The following is a 17,421-nucleotide window of genomic DNA, read 5'->3' on the forward strand; positions in this document are numbered from 1 at the left end:
GGGCCGCTCTCTCCCCTCCCTTGAAAAAATAAAAACAAAAATTGCCCGCCCCTCCTTTACAAAACAAATGGCACGCCCCGGGGGATGGGATCCCCGAAGCTGAAATCAGCCAGTGGAGGGGGCCACCTGGCCCACTCCTTTACAATTTTTATTTTTTTAAATGGCCAAGCCCCGGGGAATGGAGTCCCCGGGGCCAAAAATGGCCTGGGGGAGGGGTGCCACTGAACTCCCCTTCCTTAAAAAAAGAAATAAAATAAAAACAAAAATGGTCGGGGATGGGGCCCCCGGGGCATATATAACGGCCTCGGGATAGGGGACTACTCTGCCCCCCGCCCCCTCTTTTCCATTTCATTAAAAAAAAATCGGTCGGGCCCCGGAGCCCAAAAACGCCAAGGGAAGGTGGGGAGGGGGGCGCACAGCCCCCTTTACTAAATAAAATAAAAAATGGATAAATCAGCAACTCACTGGAAGTTACTCCCCCTTTCACCTCTACTCTGCGAACGAGCCTCCTGGTGCGCTCTTGTTCGGGGCATGAAGTCCCTGTCGTTACTGAGGGTCCATAGGGGTCAACTAGCCCACCTGTTACCTCCAGTAATGCCCACACAGTGGGATTGCTGAGAGGTGGTAGGAGGCCACGCCCATTTTTACACCACTCTGCAAACGTGCCTCTTGGCGCACTAGTGGTGGGGTGATGAGCCTCTCCACGCTGCCCCAGGGACCGCCATTTCCCCGGGGCTATATTCATTATAAGCGGGGGCCACGCAGCCCCAGGGATCCCCAACTCCCTGGGGTTAACTTTAAAAATGAAGAGGGGGGGCTCAAGCCCCCCCCCACACTGCTCGGGCACCTTCCCGTGGCACAGATTATTTAATGAGGTCCCCTTGTGTCCTGAGGACCTCAGGACTAAAGTGGACTTCATCCCCCAAGCAGCAGTGCGCCAGGAGGAGCATTTGCAGAGTGCTGTAAAAAGGGGCGTGGCCTCTGACTGTACCCACTCCAGTAGGTTCAACAGTAGGTAAAGCGTTAGACTCGGAAAGGGTCAAATTTACTACTCCCACACCAGCATGTGAAACAATAGGGAAAGCGTTGGATTTAAGAAGGGTTACAATTACTATTCCCACTTCAGTCTGTGCAATAGTAGGGAAAGTGCTGGACTCAGGAAAGGTTAAATTAACTATTCCCACACCAGTCGATGCAACAGTAGTACACGTGTTGAACTCAGGAGGGGTTACATTTACTATTCCTACTCCAGTAGGTGAAACAGTAGGGAAAGCATTAGACTCAGAAGGGGTAAAATGTACTATTCCCACGCCATCGACTGGTTCAGTACAGAGAGAGTACTTCACTTTAAAACAAATAACGTATTTCTAACAATTCTGTTAAATACCCAAAAATATAAAATTCTAAATCTAAAAATTAAATGTCTTAATTTTAACAAAAATAACATAAATATATATTTTTTTATAATCAGCAATGAATACAAATCTTATTAATATAATTAAAATTCCACACTATATTCCCACAAACATAACAGCCAACAATTAAAATGTAATAGAAATAAATAAAGTATAACACAATTAACACGTTAAATATTTTTTATTGTATAAATTAATAATTTTTTATTTTATTTATGATTACTTAAATAACTTACCCCATTCCTCTACATATTAAACAACACACACAAAACCTAACAAATATGATGTGTACATTTAAAATAATTATCAATTAAATAATTATTAAAGTAATAATTATCAATAAATTATTTCTTAATTAACTTCCCAATATGTAATCCTAAAAGCACAACTAACACCCCACATATAATTTTTAAAAATATCTTAATTATACAATTCCCATAGTTTATTATGAATTAAATAATCATTTTAATTGCTTAATAATTCATCATGATTAATTTACTTCCCACCGTGCACTCCTACATACTAAACAACCCGCATTTAAATAATTAATAAGTTAATTATTAATTAATTATAACTAATTTACTTCCCACCCTGTACCCTATAAACCCCACAACCCGCACCGAAGTCTGTAGGAGCCATAGGATGTGTGTTTCGGTGAAACTTATATTTACTATTACTTGTTCTCCCCTGTACTTTCTACAGTTGGTGATGGAAGGCTGGGATATCCAGAGGGTGTGCCCTACGATGCCATTCACGTTGGCGCAGCAGCAGCTACTGTCCCGCAGGCGGTAAGGTTAGAATGGGGAAGTGCAAAAAGTGGTTGACTTTTCATTAAATAATAGTTATACCGTTAGCAGAAGCCTTACATACATCTCTTCAATGCTTGTCCTCTTACAAACACAACAGCCAGAGAACTATGGTGTAATAGTTTATTAAAGGTCTGGCGTGGAAAACCATTTCAAAGCATTTGCAAATGCACTTAATGTGGGGAGGGCTATTGTAGATCAAAAAAGGCGAGGTACATTCCAGAGTTTCAGATCATCTGCTTAAGTTAAATATACATACCTTAGTAGTGGATGCATGGGCAGGTGGTAGGCACTGTGAAAATAACTAGTAGATAAGGGGAGGTGTCTATGACTGGCCCTCTCTGGGTTTAGTTACTGTAAGGAGAACTGTGCAAGGGATGAATGGTTCCAGCACGGTGCTACTAAGGTTATTTAGCTGACCAGAGGCACCCTCCAAAGGGTAGATAGAGGCTGTGTGAAATTGAAGTGCATTTTCCCTGACATCTGGAAGCATGTCATCCTCCTACCACTTAAGAAGAAACCTAGTGTAGATTCAGGGGAATTAAATAACTATAGACCAATTTCACTGCTACCGGCGCCAGCAAAAATGCTGGACAAATTGGTGCAGCAACAACTGGTGAATTTCGTTGAGTGTCAAGGTATCCTGCATGAAAGACAATCTGGCTTTTGGGCCGGTTTCAGCACAGAGACGGCGCTTATAGAGGTGGCAGATTCAGTGAGGATGGCTACAGATTCAGGGGCATCAGCAATGCTGCTGCTCCTGGCTTTGTCAGCAGCTTTCGATATGGTAGATCATCTAGTCCTTGTGCAGCGTCTTCAGGACATTGGCATTGGAGGTGTTTCCCTTACCTGGCTAAAGTACTTTCTCAATAGTCGCACTCAAAGAGTTTCACTACTACCCTACCAGTCCGGTCCCAAAAACTTATGGTGTGGGGTCCCTCGGGGTACGGAGTTGAGCCCGCTACTCTTTAATATTTACCTGGCCCCACTGTTCTCACTCATAGCCAACTGGGGTGTGAAGGCGCTATCTTACGCCGACGACATGCAGTTGATGTTTTCCTTTAAAGATCAGTCTGCAGCAGCTCTTAAGAATTTCAAAGGCTGTATGAACGACATCGCTCTCTGGATGAATAACAACAAACTGAAACTCAATGCTGAGAAAACTGAGGTGATGTTCTTTGGCAAGATTCAGCCACCTGCAGAGGAGCTGTGGTGGCCAATGGAAATGGGATCATCGCCCGTCCCAGCAGGCACAATAAAAAAACCTGGCAGTAAAGTGGGAGGCAGACCTCTCTTTATCTAAGCAGATACAGCAGGTGAGAGCCACCTGTTTTAGCAAGCTGAGACACCTGCAGAAAGTCCTCCATTTACTGCCAGAGGACCACCGATGGGTTATAGTCCATGTCACTGTAACATCTAGGCTGGACTATGCTAATGGCCTCTACCGGGGCTTGCCAGCGTACCTCATCAAGTGACTTCAGAGGGTACAGAATGTGGCTGCGAGATTGATTAGACGCATCCCTTTTCGTAATCACATTTCTCTGCCTATTAAAGAACTCCACTGGTTACCGGTGGCAAAACGAATTGAGTTCAAGGCCCTAATCCTTGCTTTCAGGTCATTCCATGGGAAGTGCTCCAGTTACCGGAGACAATGGTTATGCATTTACAAACAAAATCGCACCTAGAGGTCCAATTAAAAAAAATCTGCTTTGTATTTCGTGAGTTAGGAAAGCCCGCCTTGGCGGCAGATCTTTTACGATGGGGGCATCCAAGTTATGGAACTCCTTGCCTAACGGCGATCGACTGATTGAGTCAGAGCCACTATTTAGAAAAGCTGTAAAAACCTGGCTCTTCCATCCTGCTTAATCTGCTCTCTAGGTTATTTAGTGTGTGGCTTGGCTGCGCACCATTCTATTGCCTAGCGCCGGGACACCTCTTCGGAGGTAGCTGTTCGCGCTTTTACAAATGGCGGTATTATTATCATTATTATTATTATTATTAGCCTGAATGGGCAGGAGCTTGAAACGTGCACCATGAGAAAATAATAATCACACCTAACACAAGCGGATAGTTCATTATGTAAAATGAATTACAGTAGTGCACGAAAAGAATGCTGTCATAGTTACATGTACTAAATAGTATAGCCTATAGTGTGCTAATAAATAGCCATTTATTATAACAAGAATGAAAAGCAGCCTAGGTAAACCACACATTGGGTAAGTCCTTAAGGAACACTGTACAAGCTGTAAGTATGCTACACCATACAGATTCATGTACATAACCTACAAGTTAACACTACTAATTAGCAGATTAAACAAATGAATGCTGTTGCACTCCCAAACACTCTATTATGTTTAAATCTATATTGAGTTTTCAATATGCTTTCATAACAGTGCAAAATTCCCAAATTTGTGAAATAAACTGGAATAAATCTATCTTTCTCTTCTCGCCCCACTGACCCTTCCCTTGCCTCATGTTCCCCTATAATATCTCTCCATTTACTAAATCATGTAGTTTCTTTGTCTAGCCTTTCACAGACTGAGGTCTAACATTCATTGTTTTCGAGCTGCTGTAGCTCAAAGAGCACATGTGCTGCCCTCATCCAAGGATATTAATGTTCAACTATTCATTACTCTTGCTACTCATCGTTGTTTTTTTTTTTAGAGTTATACGCTCTCCGGAAACCCCGTGAAATGTAGATTGTTCTGCCTGGTGTGGCTTTCAGCATCTTCCAGTCTCCAAACCATGTCTTTAGCGATGGCCCAGGCCTCCGAGACCTCCTTGCGAAAGGCCTGTGACCGTATCATCAAGTTCAGAGATCCTTGTTTCTGCGGAGGCTGAACAATCATTTTGAACCCCCAAAAAATTTACAGCATTTCTCCAATTCCAACATTGTGTATGGAGGGGCATCAGAAGCTCAGACACTGAGATAAACACTTCAGTTGTGTAGGTTGAAAGTTTGAACTCATGCCTCAGCCCTTTATTTATATCCCTGACCGCCCCTTCTGCCTAATATTGTTTGTAAATGGCTCCTTTCTTGGTGCAAATATATGTGGAGAGAGTCTGCATATTTGGTGAATTCCAATCTGAATCATAGTGTCCAGACGGGGTCCAATTGGTCCTCACTCTTGCTGATGAGCTTTACTTGCTTGCCATAATCCATGTCATAAATTTATCCCCATTTCCAAGGCCAAAAAATGTGCTTTCCAAAAACCGCCAATCTACCGATTCAGACGCCTTCTTGGCGATGAAAGCAAGCAACATTTTCCTCTTTCAAGCATGTGATATTCTCCACTATGTGCTATGTTTCTTTCTGTAAATTATCCACCTTGTTTTGGTCTTATGAAATCTGATTCGTCAGAGTGTAAAGTGAATGGCATAGAATCTCTAACTTCTGCCGGTGTCAAAATTCGCTCACTGTGCTCTCGTGCCCACCTCCAGGGGGCCACATAGTGGGACTTTCCAGTCTTCTAATACGTTTCCAGACCCTCCCCTGCATGCATATCCTGGCTTCCAGCCATTTGGACACTTATTGGGAACTGACATCCATTCCCAATCCATGCCATGATAGCCAGCCTGCTTATACTTGAAGCCAGCCTACTCATGCCTGAAACTCCATTACCCAGAATTCCCCGCTCACTGCTTTGTCTCCACCCCTGCAGGCCAAGGATGGGTGGAGGAATTCAGCTCACCTGTGGCTGGCTGCTGCTAGCCTGCTCACACCTGATGCATATGATTACTGTGAGCTCTTTTAAGCCCCAGCTACCTTCAGGCCAAGGTTGGTCATTGTAGCTGTTTACCGGTGAGACCGATCCTTGTTTCCAGTGCTCCCTGAGCTTTTTCTATCCTTGTTTCCTGACATTAATTATTATGCCTTGTTCCTGACCTGCTGCTGTTTTACTTGTTCCTGAATTAGCACTGCCTGCAGTGCTACCTTGACTTCTGAGCCTTAGCATTCCTTGTTCCTGAACTGCAGCAGTTTCCCTTCTCCTGAATTAGCACTGCAGTGCTACCTTGTTTCCTGAGTTCCTGAGCTATAGCTATTCCTTGTACCTGAATTAGCACTGCCTGCAGTGCTCTTGTTTCCGGAGTTCCTGAGCTATAGTTATTCTTTGTTTCTGGGCTTTAGCTAGTTCTTGTTCCTGAATTGCACTGCTTGCAGTGCTCTCTTGACGCCTTGTTTCCTGGGCTGTAGCTATTTTCTGTTTCTTGAACTAGCACTGCCTGTAGTGCTACCTTGTCTCCTGAGCTAAAGTAATTTCCGTGTTTCCTGAACTAGCACTGTCTGCTGTGCTACCTTGACTCCTGAAGCTTTGGTAATTCACTGTTCCTGAACCGGCACTGTCTGCAGTGCTGCCTTGACCCCTGAGCCTTAGCTCACTTCTTGTTCCTGCCCCAGCACTGCCTTCTATGCTACTTTGTTTTCTTGATTCCTTAACCTGCACTATTCTAGTAAACCCTTGTAGCCTCCCCTTCTGTATATCCTTTTCCAGTCCCTGCCCTTCTTCCTATTTCCTTTGTTCCAGTGCTAGTTTGCTGTCTTTCTATTCTGATGTCTTGCTTCTGTTGCCTTTTATGTGTGTTACCTGGTTTCTGCCAATTGTGCCCTGTTATTTCATTCCTTTCCTGTTAAGCTCTCCTCCTTGCTAGTTCCTTGTCTATTGTGCTTGTGTTTAGTTCTACCCCTTTGCTGTTACTGCCTTGCGTGTTCCTGTTTGATCGCCAGGATCCGTGGGCACAGCTGACTACCTAGGGGGTGTTTCTTGTTCACTGTGAGTATTGTCTTTGAGTTACATTTATAACAACACCATAGGTATGAGCTCCACAGACCCTGCCTTTGCATCCATATCCTACATGTGGGTATTTGCAGTCAGTATCTGTAACCGCAATATCTGAAAGAAACAGGTTAGTATTAGATTCCTTACCTTAGAATATCCCCAGGCATCATACTGGATCCGGAAACTTTTGCGTAGCAGTACCCTGCGCGTCGGTAGGTGTCGTCTGCGGCTCCGCGTCTGTCGTGGGCGCCGTGATGACGTCGTCAGAGTACTTAGACGCCGCCTCCGCGCGCTGACGTCAGTTCTTCTTTTTTCTGCGCCAGCAGCGCAGATCTGGAAAAAGTGGTACCTTAGTCATTTTTTGACTAAACTTTTTACGATCCCTTTTGATTGTTTTTCGAGTCTTTGACTCCGAACGGTGCCGGTAGGGATGCCAGGTTTTAAACCCTGTGAGGACTGCGACCGACTGATGTTGGTCACTGACCCTCACCGCCGGTGCCTCCACTGTCTCGGCCTCGACCACGACGACAAGACCTGCCCCGACTGCCGGGCCCTGACTTCGAAAGCTAGGCGGGAGCGGTCCCGCAAGCGGCTCGAGCTCCGGCAGTCGGCCATGCGCCGTGAAAGGTCCCGGTCCGAACGGAGGTCGAGGGCCCGGTCGCGGGGTCGGAGCCACCATAGCTCCGGGAGTCACCATCAATCCTCAGGTTCGAAGTCGTCAGGTAAGCACAAGAAGTCGAAGAGAAGTCATCGCTCTTCCGACTCCCCCCCTCACCCCCCGACGCTCGCGCGACGCCGCTGGGGGTTCGTGTGACACCGCCCACGCGGCTCCGTCGGAGTTGCAGGCGTCGCGACTTGCCCCATACCCTCCGGTCCCTGGGCAGCACGCGACGCCGGAGGAGATCGTGTGCTTCCTCATGGCCATGAGGTCCCTTTCTCCTCCGATGGGCTCCGCGGCGCCTCTGGGCCCGGCGGACCCGTCTGGGGGCCCTAACGGGTCGGGTGCTCAGGCCCCGACGCCGGCGGGTGCTTTGGCCCAGACGCCACAGGCGCCTTCGGGCCCGGCGCCGCAGGGCCCCGCTGGATCCACTTCTGGATCCGGGCCGTCGCCGGTTGACCTGACGACCTCACCGGCACCGGTCCCTCAGGTGTCACCTCCGGCGCCGTCTTCGGGCGGCGCCGTCCCCGACGCCCCCCCCCTCGCTCCGGTTCCGGCATCGGAGCGGCGCCACTGGGAGCCGCTCTCGACGCCGCTTGGGGAGTTTTACTTCAGTGAACCGGCCCCATCATTTGGCAGCCCTGATTATCAGGAGATGGGTGATGAAGAGTGTTGGGAGGGGACTGAGGACCCTCTGACACAGGAGTGTCAGTCCCAGGAGGACGGGACAGGTGGACTTGGGCATGCCAGTGGTCTTGACACCTCGCCAGACACTGGTTTTGTCTCCGTGGCTACGGAGGAGGGGGCAACCTTCAGTGTGGTGTTGACGCGGGCGGCCAAGGCCTTGGGCCTTGAGCTCCCCGTCGCGGCCGTGAAGACTAACCTCCTCACTGAGGTCCTTAAACCGCAGTCAAGCTCGGCTGAGCCTCTGCTGCCGTTTAATGAGGCCTTGACTGATGTTCTTTTGGGCACTTGATCCAGGCCCGCTACAGGTGCGCCTGTAGATAGGAACGTGGCCAGACGCCATCGCCCGGCCCCGGGCGACCCTTGTTTCCTGTCCACCCTCCCCACCCCCGAGAGCCTGGTCATCCAGGCCTCAAATTCCCAGACCGCATTCCCGACAGCTCCCCCCGATCGGGAATACAAGAGGTATGAGCAATACGGCAAGAAGGTATTCTCCTTCCTGAGTCTGGGACTGCGGTCTTCCAATACCGCATGCCTCTTGGGCCGCTACACCCACTCCCTGTGGGACACGGTCGCGGACGTGCTGCCAGAATGCCTGATGGAGGTACGGGCTAAACTCGGCCAGGCCCTTGTGGAAGACCGGGATGTGGCACGATACTCCATCCGGTGTGGGCTGGATACCACCGACTCACTGGGCAGGGCGATGGCAATGACGGTGGCGATTCGTCTCCACGCCTGGTTGAGGTCCGCCAACTTTTCTGCCGATGTCCAGAATACCCTCATGGATATGCCGTTTGATGGCTGTCGCCTCTTTGGCGACAAGGCAGACCATGCGCTTGAGCGCTTTAAGGACTCCAGGGCTACGGCCAGGTCTTTGGGCCTCTCGGCCCCGCGCCAGCAAATGGGTGCCTTTCGCTCCTTTCGTGGCCAAGGAAGGGGCGCCCCCACACGTGCTGTCAGCCACGCACCGCAGACTAACATCCAACGCGGTGGCGGCCGTGGAAACCGCCGTGGCGGCGGTCGGGGACAACGGCGAGGCCAGTCCACACCTTCCCCTGCAGCATCCGCCTCGAAACCCTCCTAGTCCGTGCTTTCAGGCCCATGTGACGCCAGTGGGGGGCAGGGTTCGCCATCACCTCCTCTACTGGCGCACTGTCACATCGGACAGGTGGGTGCTGCAAATCGTCCGAAGGGGCTACTCCCTCTCCTTCGAGGCGACCCCTCCAGCCATGCCACCGCAATACCACCGCGTATCGGGGGATCATTTGTGACTCCTGCAGGAGGAAGTTACGGCCCTCTTGGCCAAGGGGGCCATCGAGCGCGTTCCTGGACCAGAAGTAGGGTGTGGTTGCTACTCCCACTACTTTCTGGTACCCAAGAAGGGCAAAGGGGGCCTACGCCCTATCTTGGATCTACGGCACGTCAACGGCTTCCTCCGGAAGGAGAAGTTCAAAATGCTGACACTGGCTCAGGTTTTAGCTGCCCTGGACCCAGGAGACTGGATGGTAGCGTTGGACTTGCAAGACGCTTATTTCCACATACCCGTCCTGCCGGCCCACCGGCGCTACCAGCGGTTCACGGTTGGCCCCGAGCACTTTCAGTTTACCGTGCCCCCCTTCGGCCTTACCAGCGCCCCACGGGTGTTCACGAAGGTGATGGCGGTGGTCGCAGCTCATCTGCGCAGGTTAGGGGTTTCAGTCTTCCCCTACCTCGACAACTGGTTGTTGAAGGCAGGCTCGCCCCAGACAGTCGTCAGCCACCTCCAGACGACAGCGGATCTCCTGCACCGGTTGGGGTTTTCCATCAATGTGCCAAGGTCACACATGTGCCCCTCTCAGAAGCTCCTCTTTATCGGAGCGGTTCTCGACTCGGCGCAGTTTCGGGTCTATCCTCCCGAACAGCGGGTTCGGGATATTACACTCTTTCAGCCTTTATCCCGGGTCTTGGTCAGGTTGACGCTACGGCTTCTGGGGCTGATGGCCTCCTGTATCCTTCTAGTGCATCACTCCCGGTGGCGGATGCGGGCTCTGCAGTGGGACCTGAAGTTTCAGTGGACCCAGCATCAGGGCAACCTGTCCGACCATGTCCTGATCTCGGAGGGCACTGCGAGACAGCTGCAGTGGTGGCTCACGGACCGCGATTGGGTCAGCGGCAGATCCCTCTCCCTTCCCCAACCGGAGCACGTAGTTGTGACGGATGAGTCTCTCCAGGGCTGGGGAGGCCACATGGGAGAGGCGGAGATCAGAGGCCTCTGGTCGCCGGCGGAGTCCCGGCTCCATATCAACCTTTTGGAGCTGCGGGCGATTCGTCTAGCACTGAAGGCATTCCTCCCCTCTGTCCGGGGGAGTGTAGTGCAGGTGTTCACGGACAACACCACCGCCATGTGGTACTGCAACAAACCGGGCGGGGTGGGGTCGTGGACCCTCTGCCAAGAGGCTCTGCGCCTTTGGCAGTGGCTGGAACATCAGGGCGTGACCCTGGTGGTTCAACACCTGGCAGGTTCTCTGAACGCCAGGGCGGACGAACTCAGCCGCCTGTGCTTGATGGATCACGAATGGCGTCTGAACTCGGACGTGGCGCGAGGTCTCTTTCTGCAGTGGGGAGAGCCTTGGTTAGATCTATTCGCCACTGAAGAGAACGCGCAATGTCATCAGTTCTGCGCATTGGAATTTCCAAGGCGGCACTCGCTCGGAGAAGCCTTTCATCGCGAGTGGAGTTGCGGTCTGTTGTACGCCTTTCCGCCTATACCACTTCTGCCCAGAGTGCTGAAGAAGATGAAGCGCAGCCGGGCCCAAGTTATCCTTGTGGCTCCGGAACTGGGCACGAAGGTACTGGTATCCCAAGCTACTCAGTATGTCAGTCGGTCCCCCGGTTCGTCTGCCTCTTCAGGAGGACCTTCTGTCGCAGCAGCAGGGGACGGTCCTCCACCCGAACCTGTCCAGTCTCCACCTCCATGCTTGGAGATTGAGCGGCGACAGTTGAGGCCATTTGACTTGCCTCCTGAAGTTTGTACTGAGATTCTGGCAGCCAGGCGTCCCTCCACAAAGTCCGTATACGCCTGCAGGTGGAACAGATTTGTGGCATGGTGCACAGCAAAGGCTGTGGATCCTCTCTCTGCCCCTCTTTCTGAGGTTCTCCTCTTCATTCTTTCTCTTGCCCAGCAGGGCTCTGCTCTGGGCACTATCAAGGGCTACCTTTCTGCTCTTTCAGCCTTTCTGAGGCTGCCTGATCAACCTTCTTTGTTTAAGTCCCCTATTGTATCTTGTTTTCTGAAAGGCATCACACACATGTTCCCTCCTGTTCCGTTTGTGATGCCTCAGTGGGACTTGAACCGTGTCCTTACCTTTCTGATGTGCGCTCCCTTTGAGCCACTTCACAACTGTCCTCTCCGCCTTCTTACTCTGAAGACTGCTTTCCTGGTTGCCATCACCTCTGCCAGGAGAGTGAGCGAGCTCCAGGCTCTTTCCTCCACACCCCCTTTCCTTTCTGTCCATCCGGACAAGGTTGTGTTGCGGACTAGACCCTCTTACGGCCTTCCATATCGGGCAGTCTATCACCTTGCTCACCTTCTTTCCGCCACCGCATCCCTCAAAAAAGGAAGAGCGGCTCCACCGTCTGGACCCAAAACGTGCGATTTCGTTTTATCTAGATCGCACACGCCAGTTCCGGGTGGATGACCAACTCTTCGTTGGTTACGTGGGCGCTAAGAAGAAACGGGCGGTGCACAAGAGGACCATCTCTCGGTGGGTCGTCATGTGTATCAAGGCTTGTTACTCCTTGGCGAAAAAGGAGCCTCCTATTGGGCTGAGGGCCCATTCCACTCGGGCCACGGCGGCTAATACTGCTCTGGGCCGGGGAGTACCTTTGCAGGACATCTGTCAGGCAGCTACGTGGGCCTCGCTGCACACGTTCGCAAGACACTACTGCCTGGACAGCCAAGTCCTGAGGGAAGGCTTCTTTGGCCGTTCTGTCCTCCAGGACTTTCTGGTGTGATTATTGGTTCGCAGACCCACCACCGGGGTTGGTATTGCTGGGGTATCCATTCTAAGGTAAGGAATCTAATACTAACTACTGTTTCTTACAGATATATCGTTACCGAAGGTAAGTAACTTGTTCTGTGGGTAAGAAACTTACTGAGCGTCAGTCTTCCCGTGTGGAGCTCCTGAGTGCTTTACCCCACACACCCCTTTATTATTAATGTTGTTTCATATATATGTCTTGCACATTCGTCCTGGGTGTAGTTATTCTGAATGCTAAATTGCTTTGTGAGTGCCCTTCCTTTCTAAGTCTTACCCATCTTGCTCACTTGTACAGGCTTCCCCTTTGGATCCCTCTTTCTCCTCTGACTCCCTGTATGATCCTGGGCAGCGCTGTACTCCTCTTCCTGTGTAAGTTTTCTACCCCGTGCCCAGCCCTTGCCCAAGTCCCTGACTGTGTTGCCCACATAGTCCCGGACAGTCCCTGACATCCGGTTTCGATGCTGATGCCTGTTTTGTAGGGTGATTGGGACCTTAGAGACAAGGCCTTTATGCGTAATCTTCTTTGCCCCTATGTTCTTCCTCCCACAAAACAATCCAATAATAGGGAGGGAAGACCTCACGGATAATCATTAATTTCATTGGACCACTCCAGAGACCGCCATGTATGTTCAGCTGCGAGAGCCCTCCTGTCACCGTCTTGTGTCTGCCAAGGCTTAGGCATCCACAGGGGAACCCTAGGGTCTCTTATGGTCTCTCACAGTCTCTAAAATGCCTGCCAGCCCTAGCCATAGTAGAAGCTATTAGGGCCTTTAGAGTATCAAACAATTTGGTGAAGATTTAGAGGTTGATAATGCAATGTATGGATGCTAACATTCCCATTTGTATACAGGTTATTTGTATTTGCCAAGGGTTAAGGTTTCCAAATTGGTTGTCAGGTTTCAGTGTTCGTTGCATTTGAGGGTAGTTTTGGTTAGAAAAGGTGAAAATAGAATCTTGCAGGTATTATTACCTGGAGTCTGATCTGATGTGAAACTCTTCATTTTAGGTTCGGTGGCAATAATAAGATCACACACGAAATTTGGGGGTAATTGATCTTTAGAGTATGGTATAGTATGAGATAGCTTTAATATGCACCCTTGAGGTATAACTCGGGGCATAAAGACAATGTTGTAGTAAGAGGCTACATTTGAAAGTTTTCATTAGGAGGATCTCGCTTTTTGGTTGATGGCACATTGAGTTGCAAAATTGCCCTTTATGCAGTATTAGCGTGTGTGTAAAACACTTAGGAGCACCAATCACATTTAGGTTAAAAAATCACCGTTGGTGCATAGAAAGAAGGATTATGAAATCACATTAAGGAACAAAAACAACTTGTGGCCGACATGTCGGCACACAACATAACTCCCACTCCTGAATCTTGCCTGTTGGGACTGCACCAGCGAGTGGAGGGTGGTAAACATATACATCGTTTCATCGATCTGGCCTATGTCCTGTTTAAACAAAGTAACACGATGGCATGGAAATCTCCCACCCCCAGACATTCAACAGGAGGTGAATGTTGGGAGACCTTTTTACTTAAAGTGGAAGCCAAATCTGATGAACGCCCTCCATGAGCAAGTGGCACATACCCCACATGCATCTGTAATACCTCACCACGTGGCATTATGGTTGCCCCACCACCGCTCTCAACTATACATCGCTACCCACACATGCAGCAACTTCACGCCCACTCCGAAGTTGGCTTACCACACCCCCCTGGTCACAACCAAACGTCCACCACAATTTCACAAACCCTGTTATTTTTCCTCTTTTCCACCTGTGGCATGCAGGTCGAGGACAGGTTTCCCAAATCATCTATCTTCCTGTTTTCTTACTTATACATGTCTTTATAATGAACCGGGGCCAAGGTAACCAGAACTGTCTCCAAACACTACGGTTTGATTTTAAGGAATCTCAGAGCTCATTGATTTGTTGATCTCTTTACTGTTTCTTTCTTTTTTTCTTTTTTTCTCCAATTTCTATTATTTATACACATAGGTGTAGTCTACACAGTAGATGCTGATATTTTCGCCACAGCCTGTTAATTACTGACTACAATTTAAATCCGCTATGATCACCTTGTCACCATATTGTACAACAGAAATAATGTGTTGGGAATTCCACGAACAACTGCTGTATTGCAATGAATGTGCGGTCAATAAAAACATTAAAGAAAACAAGCATTTGCAATGCAATAGGTCTCGCATTTACGCGGGTTTAAGCTATTGGCATTGTAAATGACAATGTGTTTTATTTATGTTTCAAAAACCAAAGCATAAATAAAAAGCATTTTCCTTTACAATGCCAATAGCTCAAACTCGCGTACATTCGAGACCTATTGCATTGCAAATGCTTGTTGTAAGGTGCCTGGCGACCTATTTCTGGTAACTTTACACACGTCTTGTGTAACTTAATGAGTCTCCCAAATGGACACACTGTAATTAGACCTGCCTTTAAGCTTACGAATATCCCAGAAATGTAGCGCTCCCAGAGCTTCTTGAAGTGTACTCCATCAGCTGTGTGATATTTCTCGCATTGTGCAGCTCATGGCACCAAGATTACACATATCAAGCAGACTGCCTCTTTGTACCCTTAATGGTATTTATACAATGTCCACAAATCTCCAAATGTATTTTGGGGGTCTTGGGACATGCAAGTAATTTTCTGCTACTTCATGAAAATGGCATATACTACTATTTGCTTAAACAAATATTTTCAACTGTAAAATAAATTACAATTATTAGTCATTTGTGTCCCCGAGATTAGGGTCATATTTTATAAGGTTTTAGGGTCATAAATGCATATTTCTGGGAGATTTTGGACATGTGCATTTCATAGAGATTTTGGATAATATATTAAGTTATTGATGTTGGCCATGGCTATGGTCTGTAGGTGTACAAGAGTGTAAAGGGGGCAGGTTGGCACAAAATGAACTGCAATAGCTGAAGTGGTTTGTTTCCAAATAATCCGGTAAAACCAAGGTTGCCAAATTCCCCTGTCGGGAAGGGACAGGGCATGTAGTGGTTAGCTTCCTGAGTCATAAGACGTGCTCACTGACTTACTCCGACATCATAGGAAGAGACTTTATTGGAAACGTCACGGAGGTGGTGTCCCGACAGCCACTGGACTGATGGAAGATGCGAGGTTAACGCTTTGGCCACAACTTGCAAAATCTGCTAGTATTTACCGAAGAAAGTATGAAGTACTGAGGCATGCAAGATACAAGCGTAATACAATAGATATATGATAAAAATAATGCAACATTCAGACAAAGACTAAAATGACGCATAGCGAGGTAAACAAGACGGAGGTGGTGTCCCGACAGCCACTGGACTGATGGAAGATGCGGGGTTAACGCTTTGGCCACAACTTGCAAAATCTGCTTGTATTTACCGAAGAAAGTATGAAGTACTGAGGCATGCAAGATACAAGCGTAATACAATAGATATATGATAAAAATAATGCAAAGACAAAGACTAAAATGACGCATAGCGAGGTAAACGTTTGCAAAGGGTCACACGTTTGCCAAAATGAGAAAGCAGTGATTTACATTTAAACCTAGGTTTTTCACTCTGTCTGCAAAGCAGCAAAGCAGCAAGAATGCTCATTCGGCTTCTAGTTTCACAGAAGAACAAGTCCCCGCCGGGCCGCCGCACTGCCTGCGACGACCCGGAAGCGGTTGGGCAGCCGCCCAATCCCATCGCGGCCCCAACCGGAAGTCCCGCCCCATCGCAGCGAGAGAGAGAGCTGCACGAGGAGCCACGAAGGCTCCGCATTGAGTCCCGGTCCCGAGATGGGGGACCGGGTGAAGAGCAGCCGGGCGCATGGGGAAGGCCGGGCTCTCATGTGGTGAGAGAGCCCCGCAAAGCGCTACCGCCGCCCGAGAGGCAGAACCGCCGCCGAGCACCGCCAGAACAGGTGAGTGTGTTGAGTGAGAGGAGGGGTGAGTGGGGGTGGGGTGTACGCGCGTGTGTCTGTTTGAGTGTGTTTGTGCGTGCGTCTGTCTGTCTGTGTGCGCGTGTGTCTGTTTAAGGGGGGGTGCGTGTGTGTATATGCAGTGTGTGTATGGCTTTCTTTGTGCGCATGCGTGAGTGACGACGTGCGCGCTCACGAGGTACAATCTCGGAAAGAAAAAGCGCGTGGCACTTTGCTGTCCTCATTCCCCCAGAAGTAACAACATAAGTCATCTCGCCCTAGACAGCAAAGCTTCGCTTTGCTTTCGTCTAGGCGAGACCTAAAAAAGGGGGAATCATTAAAGTTGTGGTGTTTGAGGGCTATTTCAATGGGGCTACAGCAAAAGCAAGAAGGCAGAACTAATTGACTGAATTGTAATTCAACAAACACAATTATATGCTACTGGTTGTACGATTCAACAAACACAATTATGTGCTACTGGTTGTACGAATTGGTTCTACCCATGTGCAAAGGGTGATGCAGTTGCCATTACTGAAATGTGTTGCTGTTTCCACTATATGAAAAAACACAATAAAATTATGTTGGGAAAAAAAAAAAATATCAACTTTGTGTGCAAAATCACAAAAATTTCAACATGGACAGAGTGTGAAAACACTTATGAAAGAAAAAATCATGTTCAGGTCCAAAACTCTCCCCAACACAACATCAACAGTTGTGTTGACCGGCACGTTTTGCGATGTCCACATTGCGGAGGTCAGTTTTTGAGGGGGCATCTCATTCCCGAATATCTGGAAATACTATGAGGCAGCACAGGTACAGGTCGTTAACACATGGGCATTTGCCTTGCAGCTGTTCCCCACGTTCCGAATGGACTGTGAGAAGTGGGGGAAGAGGGGGTATATAATGTGAACAACAAGGACCCCCTGTTTGAGAATAGTTAGTTCTTAGGACAGGGACAAAAACAATGTGAATATCGCAACACAATATTGGCAAAATATAAGGGAAGGTAAATTCATAAAAGAACAACAAAATTAAAAGAACTCTAATTCATTTAATAAGGAATCATATTAAAAAGCAGCCATTATACATACTGCTAAAACATCATTTGAATAATCAATAAAAAACAATTTAAGCAACTTCAGTACA

At 48.6% G+C, this 17,421-nt stretch overlaps 1 protein-coding gene across 3 annotated transcripts in view; it reads left to right on the plus strand.

Moving 5' to 3' along the window:
- LOC144781146 (protein-L-isoaspartate(D-aspartate) O-methyltransferase-like) overlaps positions 1 to 17,421 on the plus strand; it is a 274,370-nt gene that overhangs the window by 209,964 nt on the left and 46,985 nt on the right. For all 3 annotated transcript variants that reach the window (XM_078659811.1, XM_078659813.1, XM_078659812.1), the window contains one exon: positions 2,118 to 2,203. In XM_078659811.1, coding sequence (XP_078515937.1) covers positions 2,118 to 2,203 — 86 coding nt within the window. The remainder of the gene's footprint in view (positions 1 to 2,117; positions 2,204 to 17,421) is intronic.

This window comes from Lissotriton helveticus, chromosome 9 (assembly GCF_964261635.1).
Source record: "Lissotriton helveticus chromosome 9, aLisHel1.1, whole genome shotgun sequence".
NCBI lineage: Eukaryota > Metazoa > Chordata > Amphibia > Caudata > Salamandridae > Lissotriton > Lissotriton helveticus.